The sequence below is a fragment of the Nomascus leucogenys genome, chromosome 10 (genome assembly GCF_006542625.1).
Source record: "Nomascus leucogenys isolate Asia chromosome 10, Asia_NLE_v1, whole genome shotgun sequence".
Classification (NCBI taxonomy): Eukaryota; Metazoa; Chordata; class Mammalia; order Primates; family Hylobatidae; genus Nomascus; species Nomascus leucogenys.
Genome location: NC_044390.1, coordinates 2093115 through 2110289, shown reverse-complemented (window position 1 = coordinate 2110289; position 17175 = coordinate 2093115). Strand labels below are relative to the sequence as shown.

At 40.0% G+C, this 17175-nt stretch overlaps 1 protein-coding gene across 5 annotated transcripts; it reads left to right on the top strand.

Moving 5' to 3' along the window:
• Positions 1-9: 9 nt before the first annotated feature.
• On the top strand, positions 10-17047 carry ZNF470 (zinc finger protein 470). 5 transcript variants are annotated; one of them, XM_030819526.1, is made up of 8 exons: positions 49-580; positions 1301-1426; positions 1768-2041; positions 2809-2900; positions 7248-7374; positions 7492-7587; positions 9573-11138; positions 16881-17047. In XM_030819526.1, exons 4-8 carry the CDS (start codon positions 2841-2843, stop codon positions 16907-16909), a joined length of 1878 nt encoding a protein of 625 aa, XP_030675386.1. In that variant the 5' UTR covers positions 49-580; positions 1301-1426; positions 1768-2041; positions 2809-2840; the 3' UTR covers positions 16910-17047. The 5 variants fall into 5 exon arrangements, with proteins under 5 accessions (XP_003277268.2, XP_030675386.1, XP_030675383.1 ...); XM_030819523.1 differs by lacking the exon at positions 16881-17047 and having other exon boundaries at positions 51-580; positions 9573-14541; XM_003277220.4 differs by lacking the exons at positions 1768-2041; positions 16881-17047 and having other exon boundaries at positions 10-580; positions 9573-14541.
• Positions 17048-17175: the final 128 nt, after the last annotated feature.

Below are 17175 nucleotides of genomic sequence, written 5' to 3'. Positions count from 1 at the left end.
GACACGCCCACTTCCGGAGAGGACCCGAAGCCGGGCGAGTGCACGCCCCGCCGAGTGTTGAGGGGAAAGCAGGTCTGGGCTGGGCGGCGGCCGAGGCTGGACTGGGGCGCGGCGGGGGCGGTGTCCCGGCTCCTGCGTGGGCGGCGGGTGTGAGCGTGCGCGTGTGGCCTGGTGGCTGTGAGTGCCCATACGTGGTGAGCGTGTGGTGCGGCGCTGAGGAGGGGCGAGCGCGCGCGGGGATGACGGCCCGGTGTGTGACTGTCCGGTGCGTGGCCGCGAATCTGCGCCTGCGTGCACGTCCCGGCGGCGTGCGGAAGGCGGTGTGTGTTGGAATGAGTGAAGCACTTTAAGTGGCCAAGAGCAGGAAACCCGGCCGGAGGAGCCTTACCCCGTCCTCCCCTGTATCGACTGCGTAGAGCCCAGTGTGGGCAAAGTCCTAGAGCCCGGGGAAGTTGCCCGGGCGGGGCAGCCTCGGCTGAAGCATTTCCTGTCGGCCCTATCTGGAAGGGGCAGAGCTCAGGACACGGCTCCATGTCCACAGGACAGCGAGGAGCGAAGACCATGGGGACTGAGTACACAGGTAAGAGTGACAGATGACGGATGCGGCTGCCGGAGTGGATATTGAGGTTTTGGGTATTGTCTTTTGGGGTTCAGGTGCTGGAGGAGGATGTCCCCCGTTTCTAAGGCGAGTGGACCTGGAAGTCGAAAGATTTGGAGGGTCACCTTGGGTCATAGTGGAGCTGGGTTTAGTTAGGGAGGGACCTTGACTTAGCCAGAGACATCTAACCAGATAACCTGACTCAGGTCCTTGGGATATCACTAAGGGCCCAGGGGAGAGAACACTACCCGTAATATTACCCATTATAGCATTACCTCAGGGTACTCTGCTGCTGTTGAAGGAATAGCTCAGCATTGAGATTTTTACCCGTCAGAGGCTTGTCCCATCTATCACTGCAGGATTTGGGAAGAAGGCGAGATTCAAAGCTTCACCCAGAAATGCCACGGCATTCCAGCCTTTCTATGACTTAATCACGTTCTAGTCAATAACGGAAGTTATCCCCATTTCTTGGGCTTCTCTCCCTCCCCTCTGGCCTCCCACTCCAGTAAAGAGAAAGGGGGAAGAAGGGCTATTTTTAGCCATATTGTCCTTTGCTTGTTTAGCTTCCTGCATGCAATAGTAATAGCTAATGTTTAATGAGTGTTTATTATGTGCCAGACACAGTTCTAAGACCTTTTGGGAGTATCAACACCAAATTTCACAACATTACGAAGTAGGAACTACCTTACCTCTTTTTTACAGATGAAGATACCGAAGCATAGAGAGGATAAGTAATCACTAGTAAGTGGAAGAACCGGGATTCAGATGCAGAACAGGCTGACTCCAGAGTCACTGGCTGTCATGTAGTCTCCTCAACTACTGCCTCAGGTAGGTTTATTAGCCACTTTTGACAGTTAAAGAAACTGACTCTGAAAGGGTTAAATAACTAAAGGGTTCATATCCCAGAACCTCCACTGAGCAGGTTTGGGGTTTTTTTCTTAAAAAGTTTATGACTCTAAGTTCTTAGGTAAAATGGAGATGGTAATATTATATACCTCACAGTACTGTCATAAGGATTAAATGACCTCGTACATGTAAAGCACTTGGTATAGTCCCTGCCATGTAATGTGTTCATTTTTATCATCATTATGATAATCCTTTGAGAAGGCAGTGGAATTTAGATGAAAGAAACGAATTAATTCAGATACTTTATCCTCTTCCTAATTAAGGAAACGTGGCTCAGTGGAGTCAAGGGACTGCTTCAACACTGTAGTTTGTCACAAAACAAAATGAAATCCTGGGCCTCATGAGGATTTTTTCATTTCATTGTCTGCAAGTCACATGGACTCTGTTGTAACAAAAGGAATGCATCTCTCTGGAAAAGATGGAATTCTCCAAGGAATTTGTCTTATAGAATCTTCACAAATCCTGGCCAACTGCACAGAGGACTTATTTTCTGGTGTATGAGCAAATAACTTTTGTGATAGAGTCAGCCAGACCTAGGTTGGTGACTAGGTTATTTATAAATTTGTGTGACTTGTGAGAAAGACTTGACTTCCCAGAGCTTTCTTGTGTAAAATGGTGACAATATACCCGATTCTGTTTGAAGATTGTGGAGATTTAAAGACAGTATTAATATATGCAGCACAGACATGGTGGCTCATGCTTGTAATCCCAGCACTGTGGGAAGCCAAGGCAGGAGGATTGCTTGAGGCCGGGAGGTTGACCAAGATACCCAACTCCAGGAGGTTGTCACCTCCTGGCCTCAAGCAATATAGTGAGTAGTTGGGCAATATAGTGAGATCCCCATCTCTATAAAAAGTAAAAAAACTAGCTGGGCATGGTGGCACATGCCTGTAGTCCTAGCTACTTAGGAGGCCTAGGCAGGAGGATCCCTTGAGCCCAGAGCTTGAAGATACAGTGAGCTATGATCACGTCACTGTACTCCAACCTGGGCAACAGAGTGAGACCCTGTCTTAGAAAAAAAAATGTATACACACAGGACACCTAGTATTAATAAATCTGTTGTTAATGAATTGGTGGCTGATGGGGAGAGGGGGTCAAGAGATATTATGCTCATCCTGAAAACCCAGAGCAGAGGGGAACCCCAGCTATATATTTCAAGTCTTCCAAAGAGCATCAGGACTGTTGGGTGGGGGAGTTGGAGTGAGGATTGTGAGTGAGGACAGAAGAAGCTGAAGGGAAGAAAGCATTTTCAGACTTTGATTATTAGTGCTATTTGGTTTCTCACTGCTTCTTTTTCTCCCCAGCTCTACAATCCCAGAGTAAAGCTCTTCTCCAAATGAAGAGCCAGGAAGAGGTAGAGGTGGCAGGAATTAAACTTTGTAAAGCCATGTCCCTGGTGAGTTAGTATTCCCCCTCTCCCTGTTAAAGTAGTTTTGGTTTTCAGGATTTGGTAATACTTGTTTTCTTCTGAAAATTTTGTGCTTAAGAGTTCCACCCTGGCCGGGCACAGTGGCTCACGCTTGTTATCCCAGCACTTTGGGAGGCCAAGGCGGACGGATCACGAGGTCAGGAGATCGAGGCCATCCTGGCTAACATGGTGAAACCCCGTCTCTACTAAAAAATACAAAAAATTAGCCTGGCGTGGTGGTGGGCGCCTGTAGTCCCAGCTACTTGGGAGGCTGAGCCAGGAGAATGGCGTGAACCCGGGAGGCAGAGCTTGCAGTGAGCCGAGATCGGGCCACTGCACTCCAGCCTGGGTGACAGAGCGAGACTCCATCTCAAAAAAAAAAAAAAAAAAGAGTTCCACCCTGAGGCCTGTTTCCTGTTTCTTCCCTTTCTGATATGTGATGGGGTTGTGAGTGAGGGATAGACTCACACAGCCCAGTGCCCTCTCAGAGGTTCCTTCTCTTCTTCCTGCTCATTGTTTATTTTTCATTCAAGAAATGACCCATTCTGAGCCCTTCCCTTGTGTTCAGTCTTTTCATAGGCATCTGACAAAGCAGAAGTACAATCCTCAGAGGAAATTTCCATGCCTAGTTCCTAAGTCTCAGTCCTGTTTCTCAGAGAGGTTATAATCTGTTGGAGAAATGAAAAGGCAGCAACACTTATGCAGTGTGAGAAGTGCTGCAAGCAGAGGATAGACTCACAGTGGAATACTTGGGAAGGGCCATTAATAGCCCATATGATGTCTTTGGGTGAATTAGAAAAAAAGGTGCCGCTTCCTCTCTACTGGTGAAGCTCTGTAACAGGCCACACAATATGGCAAGAGGAAGTCTACCGTATTTTATCTCCTTCCTGCCTCCTTGGTGAGGGATCCTTGAGCAGAATATAGCCTGCACCATCCTACTCACTGCTGAGGGCAGGAAGGGTTGGGGGGACTTCACAGAGGAAGTGATTCCTGAGTTACGCCTTGAATGAAATGGAGAAAGTGCAGGCACAGGTGGGATTGGTGGCATTCTGAACAGAGTATGCAAAGGTTTGTTCTCCCCATTTGACCATGGAGCTGTGAACATCTTAAAATGCCAAGGAATGCTTTACATCCTTTCTTCTTTCTAGGTTGAGTACCATAATCTGTTTAGTCAGTCCCTTGTTGTTCCGTAGGTAAATTGTTGACAATTATCTGCTATTAATAGAGTGTTGCAGTAATTATTCTTGTAGTTGAATCTTTGCCCTCATCTCTGATTATTTTCTTTGACTAAATTCCTAGTTTTTCATTTCTTGTGGATTAAAGTTTCAAACTGACCCTACTCTACAACATTTTAAATTTTATTATTTTTATGGCCAACAATAGAAGCTTCAGAGCTACAGTTCATGTTCTGATTAAGATAAACTGCTAATCTAGTTTCACCAGCAAATTGCTTATTGTAAGAAAGTATTGAATTTGGTTTACAAACTTAGAAAATTAAATTTTTTAAAATGGAGTAGTTAAGTTTTTTGTTTGTTTTGTTTTTGGTCTTTTTTTTTTGAGATGGAGTCTCACTCTGTTGCCCAGGCCAGAGTGCAGTAGTGCAATCTTGGCTCACTGCAACCTCCACCTCCCAGGTTCAAATGATTCTCCTGCCTCAGTCTCCCAAGTAGCTGGGATTACAGGCCTGTGCCACCACACCCGGCTAATTTTTTTTTTTTTTTTTAAGTAGAGATGGGGTTTCACCATGTTGGCCAGGCTAGTCTCAAACTCCTGACCTCAAGTGATCTGCCAGCTTTGGCCTCCCAAAGTTCTGGTATTACAGGTGTGAGCCACTGTGCCTGGCAAAAATTTTTGTTTTTTTATAAATAGGCATAACAACTTATGGCCAGAGCATGACACCTTTTCTTAGGTTTAATGCCACAAAACATACACTACCAAGGTAACTTGTTTCTTAGCACATTTAGACATTTTAAACAAAAGCATTCATGTCAGTTGCCAGAGGAAAATAATTTAAGAGTGGCAGAATTTGTCATAAAGGTTAAGATGGACTATGCACACTCCACTCTTTTTCCCACTGAAAGTTGCTATAAAACCAGGACAGCATGCCTGGAACAGCAATCTGAGGTTTCTGTAAAGTAAATAGTAGCAGGCAGGCTGGACACAGTGACTCACACCTGTAATCCCAGCACTTTGGGAGGCTGAGGCAGGTGGATTACCTGAGGCCAGGAGTTCAAGACCAGCCTGGCCAACATGGTGAAACCCTGTCTCTACAAAAAAAAAAAAAAAAAAAAAAAATATATATATATATATATATATATATATAAATTAGCCAGGTGTGGTGGTGCATGCCTGTAATCCCAGCTATTGAAGAGGCTGAGGCATGAGAATCAACTGATTCTCATGGCGGAGGTTGCCATGAGCCAAGATTGTACCACTGCACTCCAATCTGGGCAACAGAGCAAGACTCTGTCTCAAAAAAAAAAAAAAAACAAAAAAGGAGTAGCAGGCAGATTGGGGAAAAAGCCCCAGATTTGAAGTACCACCAGACCATTGTGCGTTTACCTTCAAGAGACTCAAAACCTGCAAGTGGGTAATGGTGTGGACAGAAAGAGCTGCAGGAGAAGCCTTCTAGTTGATAATAAACTGCTGAAAACTAAAGACAAAAAAATCTCAAAAACCAGCCACTGAAAAATGATGAAGAACTGTCAACCTAGAATACTATGTCCAGGGAAAGTAGTCCTTAGGAATGCCAATAAAATAAAGTTACTCATAGGAAAGAAAACTAAGAACATTCACTGCCAGAATTCTACAAGAATCACTAAAGGGAGTTCTTCAGATAGAAATTATACCAGAAGGGAACTTGGAGCATCCAGGTGAAGGAAGTGCAACAGAAATGGGAAATATTGTATGTAAATACAATAGACCGTTCTCTTGAGTTTATAAAAATATCTTCAATGGTTAAAAACAAAGCTGATAGCTTAACTAAACAGAACAGTATTTTAATATAGGTAATCTAGATTCAGAGACCATGTCTAAACTATTGTAGCATACTGCAGTTAGATAAAATAAAATGTAAGAATTATGATTGAAATACTAAATGAAATGTTTCACTTGTTCTTCTTGGCCTCCTCTTCTTCTTTCTCTTTGTTTTTTCCCTTCTGTCCTTCTTCATCCTTATCATAGGCAACAATTCTTAAGCAATTACATCATGCCAGGCATTTTAGATCTGTTTCTTCATTTAATTTTCACAGTGCTGCCATGAAGCAAGTACTATATTTCCATTTTTCAGATGGGAAAACTGAGGCACAGGGAAGTTAAATTTGGCCAACCTCACCCAGCTAGTCAGTACTACAGACCAAATTCATTGGAGTAATCTGACCTTTTTTCTGATTTATTCAAAACTGGTATTTATTTAAAAGTCTGATGTTGATATAAGTGAAGTCATAAAATAAATTGAAAATCTTCCAGTAACAGTCCAGTGGATCACTTTGTGGGTTGGTTAGGAAATGGAGCTCATGTAACAAAACACAGGTTGCTTGATATGTGCTCACATCACATTATTTCCCCTGATAATTTCCCATTAGATTATCAGAAAACAACTTTTGGGCATGTTGGCTCAGGCCTATAATCCCAACTCTTTGGGAGGCTGAGGTGGGAGGATTGTGAGAGGCCAGGAGTTTGAGATCAGCCTGGGCAATATAGTGAGACCCTGTCTCTACAAAATAAAGAAATAAATAAAAAAGGAAAATGAAAAACAACTTTTCAAATGTGTTCTTCTCTCCTCATACAAATATATTTTTATTTCAGAAGAAAAGACTATAGCTAGGTGTTTTTGTTCTTTCATTTTTTAGGCATACCTCTTAACATCTCAAGAACACTAAGATTTCTTAGAAAATATTGTGGAGATTGAAATCATGTTCATCAGGTCAGCATCCTTCCTTGCAAGTTTTTCTCACAGTTCCAGAGCTCTTTAGCTTCTCCATGTAGAGACGTGATTTAGCTCCTAACATGAATAGCGTTGCATTAGCACTTGATTATATCCTGTTTTGAATGTAGTCAGCATTTTTTCATTGGTAATGTATTCTCACCACCTAGAATTGCAAATGTTTGAAGAGCAAGGAGTATCTCATTTTTTTTCTTTTTCCTATTATGTACAGCATAACTAGGCAGAAAAGTTGTCCAATAACTTACCTGACCTGGATCATTTAGACCCTTAGTGCAGTTACTTATACATAGTGTTTTTAATCCCAAAGTGAGAACAGCATAACCCTTTACCCTAGAGCTACACTGGAATGTGAACACTGAGTGAGCAAGATCATATTTGTGTCATTTTAGGGTTCAGTGACTTTCACAGATGTGGCCATAGACTTTTCCCAAGATGAATGGGAGTGGCTGAATCTTGCTCAGAGAAGTTTGTACAAGAAGGTGATGTTAGAAAACTACAGGAACCTAGTTTCAGTGGGTAAGAGTATCTTCCTCCTTTTGCCTTCCCATGACTCAGTAGTCTTTTATGCCATTACCAGAATTTCCCACAGTTTTCCACAGCATAGGCAATTTTTATATGTTTTTTTACATGCAGGTCTTTGCATTTCTAAACCAGATGTGATCTCCTTACTGGAGCAAGAGAAAGACCCTTGGGTGATAAAAGGAGAGATGACCAGAGGCCTGTGTCCAGGTAAGTGGAGGATACCTAGAGATAAAGGAACTGTTCTCAACATGTTCTTGTCTCTGAAATTTGTTGGAAAACACCTTTCAAACTCCCTCCCAAACTGAAACTTGTTTTTCTAACACCAGTTTTTGAATGGTTATTCTCTTCCCTACTAGTGTAACATGCCTCCTTTACCTTTACTGATTTCTTATGCATACCAGGGTCTATTTCTGAGCTCTTGTTTTACTGATGTTTACCTAATTCTACTCAAGCACCATATTGTTGTCATCATCCCTGACTTCAAACATTTCTGAATCCTTTAGACAAGCCGATGTTTAGTTTTTTGAACTGGTTTAAATATTTTCCTTTCTTTAAAAGGTAAGTTTACTGAGTTCACATGTATTACAGCTATTTTACTCCCTCTGCCTTTTTCTTTTTTGTATTTCTTGTGTTATTTATTCTTGTTTTGTTTATTAGGTCTGTTTTTTCTCAGTCTCTTCTTTATACCACCCCACCCTTTGAATTAGAAAAGTTTTTAGTTCTACAAGTTGTTACCTTTATGTATTTATATATTTTAAGATCTTTTAGAATTTTTCTGCTTGATATTCCAAACATTGTCTTCTGATACCCTTACAAAAGACGAAGAAATTAGCTCATGAATATTACTTTCTTTCCCTGTGTACATCATTTCCCCACTTATATTGTGCTCACTGGGGTTTTTGACCCAGGGTATTTTATTCAATTTTTTTTTTTAATTTTCTTGCCTTGCTTTGTAGCTGTTTTACTGATTTAGAAAGCTAGATAAGAGACGACAGAAATATATTGCAAGAAAATGAACCTCAAATGAGATGGTCCTTGTTTAATCTGTGGCCTGTAGCATAGACTTTTCCTACTTTCAGTTCTTCATTTTATTTTATTTTATTTTTATTTTATTTTATTTATTACTTTTTCAAATTAAGAGACAGGATCTTGCTATGTTACCCAGGCTGGAGTTGAACTTTTGGGCTCAAGCAATACTCCCACCACAGCTTCTTGAGTAGCTAGGACTACAGGAATGCACCACCACACCTGGCCCTACTTTCAGTTCTTACAGTTTCAAGAGGAGGATTGTGGGTTACTTGTGGTCCTATGTACATTAATAAATAAGAAATAATGAAAATCAGTAAGCATCCAATTCACAATATTAGAAAAAGAACAAAATGAATTTAAGGAAAACCCAGATAAGTTATATGTAGTGATTTATACTTCTACAAATAAAAGTAGGAATAAATGAATTAGAAACAGTAGCGCTACTGAAAATAAAGTATTGTACATACTTCATTAGTAAACCAATACAGTATATACACTAAGGACAAATGAGAGAAAACGCAAACACAAAATAATTATAAATAACCACACATGCATAAGAGCTTAAAAGAATCATATGAATCTATTTTCCTCAACTCTCCGTAAAATAATTTGAAAAAATAGATGATATTCTAGGAGAACATAATAATGTAGGTTACCATAGCTGATACCAAGAGGAGATACAACATTTAAACAAGTAGGTTACCATCAAAGAAATGTAGAATGTTGTATAGGAACTGCCTCCCCCAAGAAAAGAAGCCACATCCCCAAATAGTTCTTTAAGGAAAAATATCATCAATGTTGTTTAAATTGTTCTGGGATAGAGAATAAAAAGAGAGTTTAAAAAATTTTCGTTTATGAATACAGCATATCCTATGATACCAAAATTACCAAAATAGCACCAAAAAGAGAAATTAGAGACAAACCTCAATTATCGATATTGGTTCAAAATCTTAAAAGGTCATATTGAAATAGTATACCATGACCAGTGAGGATTTATTACAGCAGTGCAAGGATGGTTGTATCACCTAATCTTACATAAGAACCATAAAAACGTACCTCTGCTTGTGGGTTTCAATAACTATGTGATTCACATTTTCATTTTTGAAATTTCCATTATTCTAGCATTTAATAAAGGAGACATTTGCTTTCTTAATATCTTTCAGACTTGGAGTGTGTGTGGGTGACCAAGTCATTATCTTTAAACCAGGATATTTATGAAGAAAAATTACCCCCGGCAATAATAATGGAAAGACTTACAAACTATGACCTTGAATGTTCAACATTAGGGAAACACTGGAAATGTGAAGACCTGTTTGAGAGGGAGCTTGTAAACCAGAAGACACATTTTAGGCAAGAGACCATCACTCATATAGATACTCTTATTGAAAAACGAGACCACTCTAACAAATCTGGGACAGTTTTTCATCCGAATACATTATCTTACATAAAACAGATTTTTCCCATGGAAGAGAGAATATTTAATTTTCATACAGATAAGAAAAGCTTAAAAACACATTCAGTTGTGAAAAAACACAAGCAAGACTGTGGAGAAAAGAAACTTTTAAAATGTAATGACTGTGAGAAAATATTCAGCAAAATCTCAACCCTTACTCTTCACCAAAGAATTCATACAGGAGAGAAACCCTATGAATGTATTGAATGTGGAAAGGCCTTTAGCCAGAGTGCCCACCTTGCTCAACATCAGAGAATACACACAGGAGAAAAACCTTTTGAATGTACTGAATGTGGGAAAGCCTTCAGCCAGAATGCTCATCTTGTTCAACACCAGAGAGTTCATACTGGAGAGAAACCTTATCAGTGTAAGCAGTGTAATAAAGCATTCAGCCAGCTTGCACACCTTGCTCAACATCAGAGGGTCCACACTGGAGAGAAACCCTATGAATGTATTGAATGTGGGAAGGCTTTTAGTGATTGTTCATCCCTAGCTCATCATCGAAGGATTCACACTGGGAAAAGACCTTATGAATGTATTGACTGTGGGAAAGCTTTCAGGCAGAATGCTTCTCTTATACGTCATCGGCGATATTATCATACTGGAGAGAAACCCTTTGACTGTATTGATTGTGGGAAGGCTTTCACTGATCACATAGGACTTATTCAGCATAAGAGAATTCATACTGGAGAGAGACCTTACAAATGTAATGTGTGTGGGAAGGCTTTTAGCCATGGCTCATCTCTGACAGTACATCAGAGAATTCATACAGGAGAGAAACCTTATGAATGCAATATCTGTGAGAAAGCCTTCAGCCATCGTGGGTCTCTTACTCTTCATCAGAGAGTTCATACTGGAGAGAAACCCTATGAATGTAAAGAATGTGGGAAAGCTTTCCGGCAGAGCACGCATCTTGCTCATCATCAGAGAATTCATACTGGAGAGAAACCTTATGAATGTAAGGAATGCAGCAAAACCTTCAGCCAGAATGCACACCTTGCACAACATCAGAAAATACACACTGGGGAGAAACCTTATGAATGTAAGGAATGTGGTAAGGCCTTCAGTCAGATTGCACACCTTGTTCAGCACCAGAGAGTTCATACTGGTGAGAAGCCTTATGAATGTATTGAATGTGGGAAGGCCTTTAGTGATGGCTCATATCTTGTTCAACATCAGAGACTCCACACTGGCAAAAGACCATATGAATGTCTTGAATGTGGGAAGGCATTCAGACAGAGGGCATCCCTGATTTGTCATCAGAGATGTCATACTGGTGAGAAACCTTATGAATGTAATGTTTGTGGGAAAGCCTTTAGCCATCGTAAATCCCTTACTCTACATCAGAGAATTCATACAGGAGAGAAACCTTATGAGTGTAAGGAATGTAGCAAAGCCTTCAGCCAGGTTGCCCATCTTACTCTACATAAGAGAATTCATACTGGAGAAAGGCCCTATGAGTGTAAAGAATGTGGAAAAGCCTTCAGGCAGAGTGTACATCTTGCTCATCATCAGCGAATTCATACCGGAGAGTCATCAGTTATTCTCTCCTCTGCCCTCCCATACCACCAAGTCCTATAGATTCAATCTTGTAAATGCTTCTAGAATCCATCTGCTTTTTTCCAGCGCATGTCCCATCATCATAGTCCAAGACACAACCATCTCATCTGGATTTCTGCAGTAGCATAACTGTTGCCCCTTTTGCTCCTATCAGCTACATGTTTAACACTGTAGGCAGCCTAACCTTTTAAAAATAAAAATACATATTTATGTTATTTTCCCATTTAAGACACTCGATTTGAAAAATATATTAACTAATCCATTTCAAGGATTTAGCACACACTGGCATATAGTTATTGCTAAATAAATGCTAGCCATTAAGGTAAAGGTTTCCTTACAAACTATCATATTAAGCAGTAAGTAAACCAACAGTAAGTCAAGACTAAGATTTTAGAGCAGACAGAAGACTACTCTCCTGGTAGAGAGGAAAGATGAACAAACTCAGAATTGAAAGATTTATGGTACACAAGGTAATGTGGTGGCTTATCACTCCCTCTGTGACATTGTTGATGAGCAACTCTCACTTGACCTGACACTGAGAAGAGAGAATCAGCCAATTAGAACAAAAGCTTTTAGCTGGGTGCGGTGGCTCATGCCTGTAGTCCCAGCACTTTGGGAGGCTGAGGCAGGCAGATTGCTTGAGCTCAGGAGTTCGAGACCAACCTGAGCAACATGGTGAAACCCTGTCTCTACAAAAAATACAGAAATTAGCCAGGCATGGTGGTGCACACCTGTAGTTCTAGCTACTCAGGAGGCTGAAGCAGGAGGATTGCTTGAGCCTAGGAGGTAGGGGGTGCAGTGAGTCATGATCACACCACTGCAATTACAGCTGGGCAGCAGAGCCAGACACTGTCTCAAGGAAAAACAAAAAAAGAACAAAAGCATTTGGTAGAATGTGGGACTAACCAGGGTAGGTAGTAGTAAACTAAAAGTAACAAGCCAAAAAAACTTGAATAGATTAATAGCCAAGAAACAAACTGAAAAGGGTAGTTCAATACTTTGACCTTTATAAAAGTACCACAGACAATTCGTGTGGTATTTAAATTGTTCTAGCATAAAATAAAATGCAATAAGACCTTCCATCTTGTTCCATGAGATTGACAAGACATGCCAAAACATAAAAATATGTACACTACAATTAGTTTCTGAATGTAGATGTTACAACTTAAACTTATTTTTAAAATATTTAAAAATAGGAAGGCTAGACATGCCTCTGTATAGAAAGTCTGATGAAAATATTTCTCCCTAAATTGTAAATTCATTGATATTCCAATAAAAATGTCCATATATTTTTTAGTTGAGAAGCTGATTCTGATCATCTGTAGAATTTTGATTTTAACAAGGAATGTAGTTTACATTGGGATTGTAGTACTAATACTAATTGAACATTTGCTAATGTTTCACACACTGTTTTAGGTGCTGGGGGATACGATAAGGTCCACGATGGACAAAAATACATGCTCTTACAGATCTAGTAGAACAGAAAAAATTAAATGCATGCCATGTGATAAGTATATGATATGTCCCATAAAGAGAAATGATCTAAAAAAGAAGCTAGGGAGTGCTGGATCAGGCACCTTACTATCCCCAGAACATGTGGGTATTAGAGGATGAGGAAAGAACTAGAGGTAACTGCAAGACACAAAAGGCATAATGAAAATAGTCATGATAGTCCCAAGGCAGATATTGTTTATGATGCTTTGAGTGTTGGAGGAAGGGAGGATTGATGGTTTAACAGAGATCATGGCAGTTACGTTCACTCATATAAATGTTGATTTAGAAGCTGGCAGAAGGGTATTTTTTGAGTGACAGCTTTATTGAGACAAAGCAATTCTGGAGAAGAACACGCATATCCTTCTCTTTAATCTAAGAGGGAGCCCCAAAGCTCCACTTAAAGTGTACAACTTACGGCTTTTAGTTCATTCACGGAGTTGTGCAACCATCACCACCATCAATTTTAGAACATTTTCATCACCTCAAAGAGGAATCCCTTGTCCTTTTGTAGTTATGGCCATCCCTGGAAGAGTACTTTTTTTTTTTTTCAACTGAAGCACCCAGAGCTCTTGGGTTCCCTCTTAACTGCTTTCTGTGGAAGTATGGAGGGCCATGTGAGGGAAGCTCTTACCCACAATGCATGATTGCTAGAAAGTGGAGCTTGGGGCTCCCTCTTCAATTCTGCTGATAGAAGCATAATGGCTAGGGGATGGGTAGTCTCACCAGAGAATGTGGAGCTTTCAGACTCTCCTTATATATGATAAAAAGGATTTTTCATTGTAGTGGGGAAAAGGTGGTTTGATCAAATGGCATTGGGAAACTTAGCTCACTGGAAAAACGGATCTGTACCTTTCACACTAATGAGGGCCTGAGAGATTAAAGGTCTAAATGTAAAATTAAAGTACATGAAAAACAGACTAATATTTATGTACCCTTGGTTTGAAATAGACTTTAAGCACTAATGCATAGCTCTAAAGCTGACATTAGGCTTTTATATGGTGGAAAACATAGTCAATAGATAAATGAGAGACTGACACAAAGTGTTTGCAACAGATATAATAAAGGACTGTAATTCGTGATATTCAAAGTACTATTACAAACCAATAATAATCTGCAACTTAGAAAAATGGACAAAGCTAATGTCCCATTCACAAAAGATGAAATGAAAGCAGTTAATGAAAATTATCCAATATCACTAGAAATCAAGAATTGCAAATTAAAGTGATTATCTATTTTTTCCCCAAAAGACTGACTAATTGAGTGATAACATTCAGTATTGGTGAATGTGTGGAAACAAGGGAATTCCATTGTTGATTACATATCTATTGCTTTATGTATATACCCTTTGAATTAATATTCCTTGGAAACCAACATATACAAAGGTAGATAAATGTATTAGTGGCAAAAAAATTGATGGTAAACTATTAAAACAACAAGTGTCCATCAGGGTAATAAATAATTATGGTATATATCCATTCAATAGGAATTATGCAGCTGTTGAAAAAATATCAATGTATATAGTCAGAAAGATAGCTGTGCTATACTAAATGAAAAATTGCAGACCTGTATTGTAGTATAGGCCCATAATTGTAATATCAAAAACAAAAGTCAAAATATATATTATAGTAGGCATCTGTTTTTCTCTGCCCAGTTTCCCTTGCCTCCTCCTTTTGGCTGCACTATCTCATCTTTTCCTTTTGAGTAATTGGCCATACCCTACCATATGTTTCTGATGGACGTGGCCAATAAAATCGTCTCTAAATTTCAAAAGGCATTTGGATCTATGTCATCCAATGGCAACTCCCTAAAAGCTGATGCAGTTATTCTTTTGATTGGTCCTTGGAACCACCCTGGTTTTTGTACTTTCTAAGTCTGTGATTCCTCAAACTACCCATTATCTTTCCGGTACTTGATTTTTGCCTCCTGTTGGTCAGTTGCGTGAAAGTAAAGAAACAATCATACAGAATTTGGTATGAAGATTGGGTAATAGGCATTAGAATCTTTGGAAAAATCAGGTATTGGGAGTTGCTTTTTGGATGAGATGGGGCAAATAAGACTTATTTTCTAGACTGGAAAGCATCTCATGGTGTGTGATGAGCAAACACCTGAGTATTATTCATTATAGTCACCTGGGATGAATAGAGGTCTAGGGTTCTGGATAATGACAATTTAAAGAGGATGGAGAATGCTGAATCCAAAAGGTATATGTGATACTGGTATCTAACGGCTTTGAATAACTTAAAGTTTAGCTCTTGAATTTCTAGCATTAAGGCAAAAAAATTCAACTAAGGGATTTTGTATGATATTGTTGAAAGATGTCTTACATTGTTTAAAGTCATAAGGTTAAGATGGCTCATAACCAAATTTAGAGACTATTTTTACGCATTGTTAAAGTGGAATGCTGGTTAAATTTTATACTTTATTCACAAGAGTCACTGTGAATTGAATTGTTAATTCAGTTCTGAATTGTGTTCCCACCAGCACCACCAAATGCTGGCCTCTACCACCACCAAATTTACTTGTTGAAGTCCTAAACCCCAAAGTGACTGTATTTGGACATAAGGCCTTTAAGAAACTAAGGTTATGTTAGGACATAAGAGTGAGGCCCTGATCCCATAGGACTAGTGTCCTTATAAGAGGAAGAGACACCAGAGCTCTGTCTCTCCACATGTGCACAAAGGAAATGCCATGTAAGGACACAACAAGAATGCTGCCATCTGCAAGCCAGGAGGAGAGACCTCACCAGGAACCAGCCCTGCCAGCACCTTGATCTTGGACTTTTAGTCTCCAGAACTGTGAGAAAATAAATGTTGGTTGTTTAAGCCACCCAGTCTGTGGTATACTGTTATGGCAACCTAAACTGATTAATGCAATGACCATATAATTTGTTGTCCAAACTGGGACATTTTTGAGAGTGAAAGGGGTAGCTAACTGCACAGGGCACTTGACAACAGGTGTTCATATCCTCAGCAAAGCAGGATATATGGTCGTACTTCTTGTGTAACAGAATATTGAATAGAAAAAAATGTAGGTCTACTATTGGAAAGGTGATATTGGAGATGATCCAAAGGGTTGGAATATACTGAACTTCTGGATTCGTGTGATATACCACCTATTAACATCTGTTTGCATAGGTACATATGGCTGCTCTGAAGAGACAGCTAACAATTCATCTTATTCCCCCATTCCATTGTTGCTCACATGGAATAACAAAGTGAATTTAACATGACCATAACATTAAATGCAAAAATCAGGCTGAGCACAGTGGCTCATGCCTGTAATCCTAGCACTTTGGGAGGCCCAGGCAGGAGGATCATTTGAGACCAGGAGTTTGAGACCAGCCTGGGCAATGTAGCATGACCCTATCCCATATCTAAAAAAAAATTAAATTTTCCAGTCATGGTGGCACCTAGCTACTCGGGAGGCTGGGGTGGGAGGATTGCTTGAGCCCAGGAGTTCGAGGCTGCAGTGAGCCATGATCACACCACTGCAGTCCAGCCTAGGTGACAAAGCCAGACCCTGTTTGAAAAAACAGATAAATAAGATCACACATACATACAAAATTAAAATAGGGCAAAGAGTAACTGTATCTTAGAAGAATTTTTGGCAGTTGGTTTACTAGTGTAGATTAAGAAAAATCGGGCATTTGTGGAAGTGAAATTTGAGGAGGCTGAATATATTGACAAAGTGGCTTGAGTAGCCTGCCATGGTTCTAAGAATTTGTTGAACTCATCCATGTACCAAATGCTGGCCTCTAATAAATTACATTATAAGGCCAGAAATCTCTTAACATAATGTAAAGGATGTTGTTCAGACTTTAAAAGACAGGAATGCTGGATTGTTTCTTGTGTTGCAACATCAGGTTTCCTGACAAGAGTCCAGAAACCTATACATTCATTCTTCCCATGAGAAAAACACCGTTTGTCTAATGGGTTTTAAAACCATTATACTGACTCTCTGGCAGGTCAAGAATGCTATGTAGAGAGATTGTAATTGAAGGAGAATCTCTGATCAAAAGACTAATTGAAATGGGAATGACACCAAACTGCCCCACCAGGTGAGCCTCCTCTGGGACTAATGTGACTTCAGAGAGAGCCTTTAATTCTGCATGGCCTGAGAGTCCTTGGGCAGATTGTTTGGGGCCTTGGGGAGGCTTTTTGGGGCTCCTGGCAGCAGAAGCAAAGAACAATTTAAAAATAAGATTTAAAAAATTCTACCTACAATAGCATCAAAAGGAATTAAATACTTAGGAATCAACA

Excerpts from the sequence above, each read along its gene's own strand:
- ZNF470 (XM_003277220.4), top strand. The coding sequence starts at position 2,841 with ATGAAGAGCCAGGAAGAGGTAGAGGTGGCAGGAATTAAACTTTGTAAA. Across the intron at positions 2,901-7,247 it reads TTTGTAAAGCCATGTCCCTG|GGTTCAGTGACTTTCACAGA; the intron begins GTGAGTTAGTAT and ends GTGTCATTTTAG. Across the intron at positions 7,588-9,572 it reads GACCAGAGGCCTGTGTCCAG|ACTTGGAGTGTGTGTGGGTG; the intron begins GTAAGTGGAGGA and ends AATATCTTTCAG.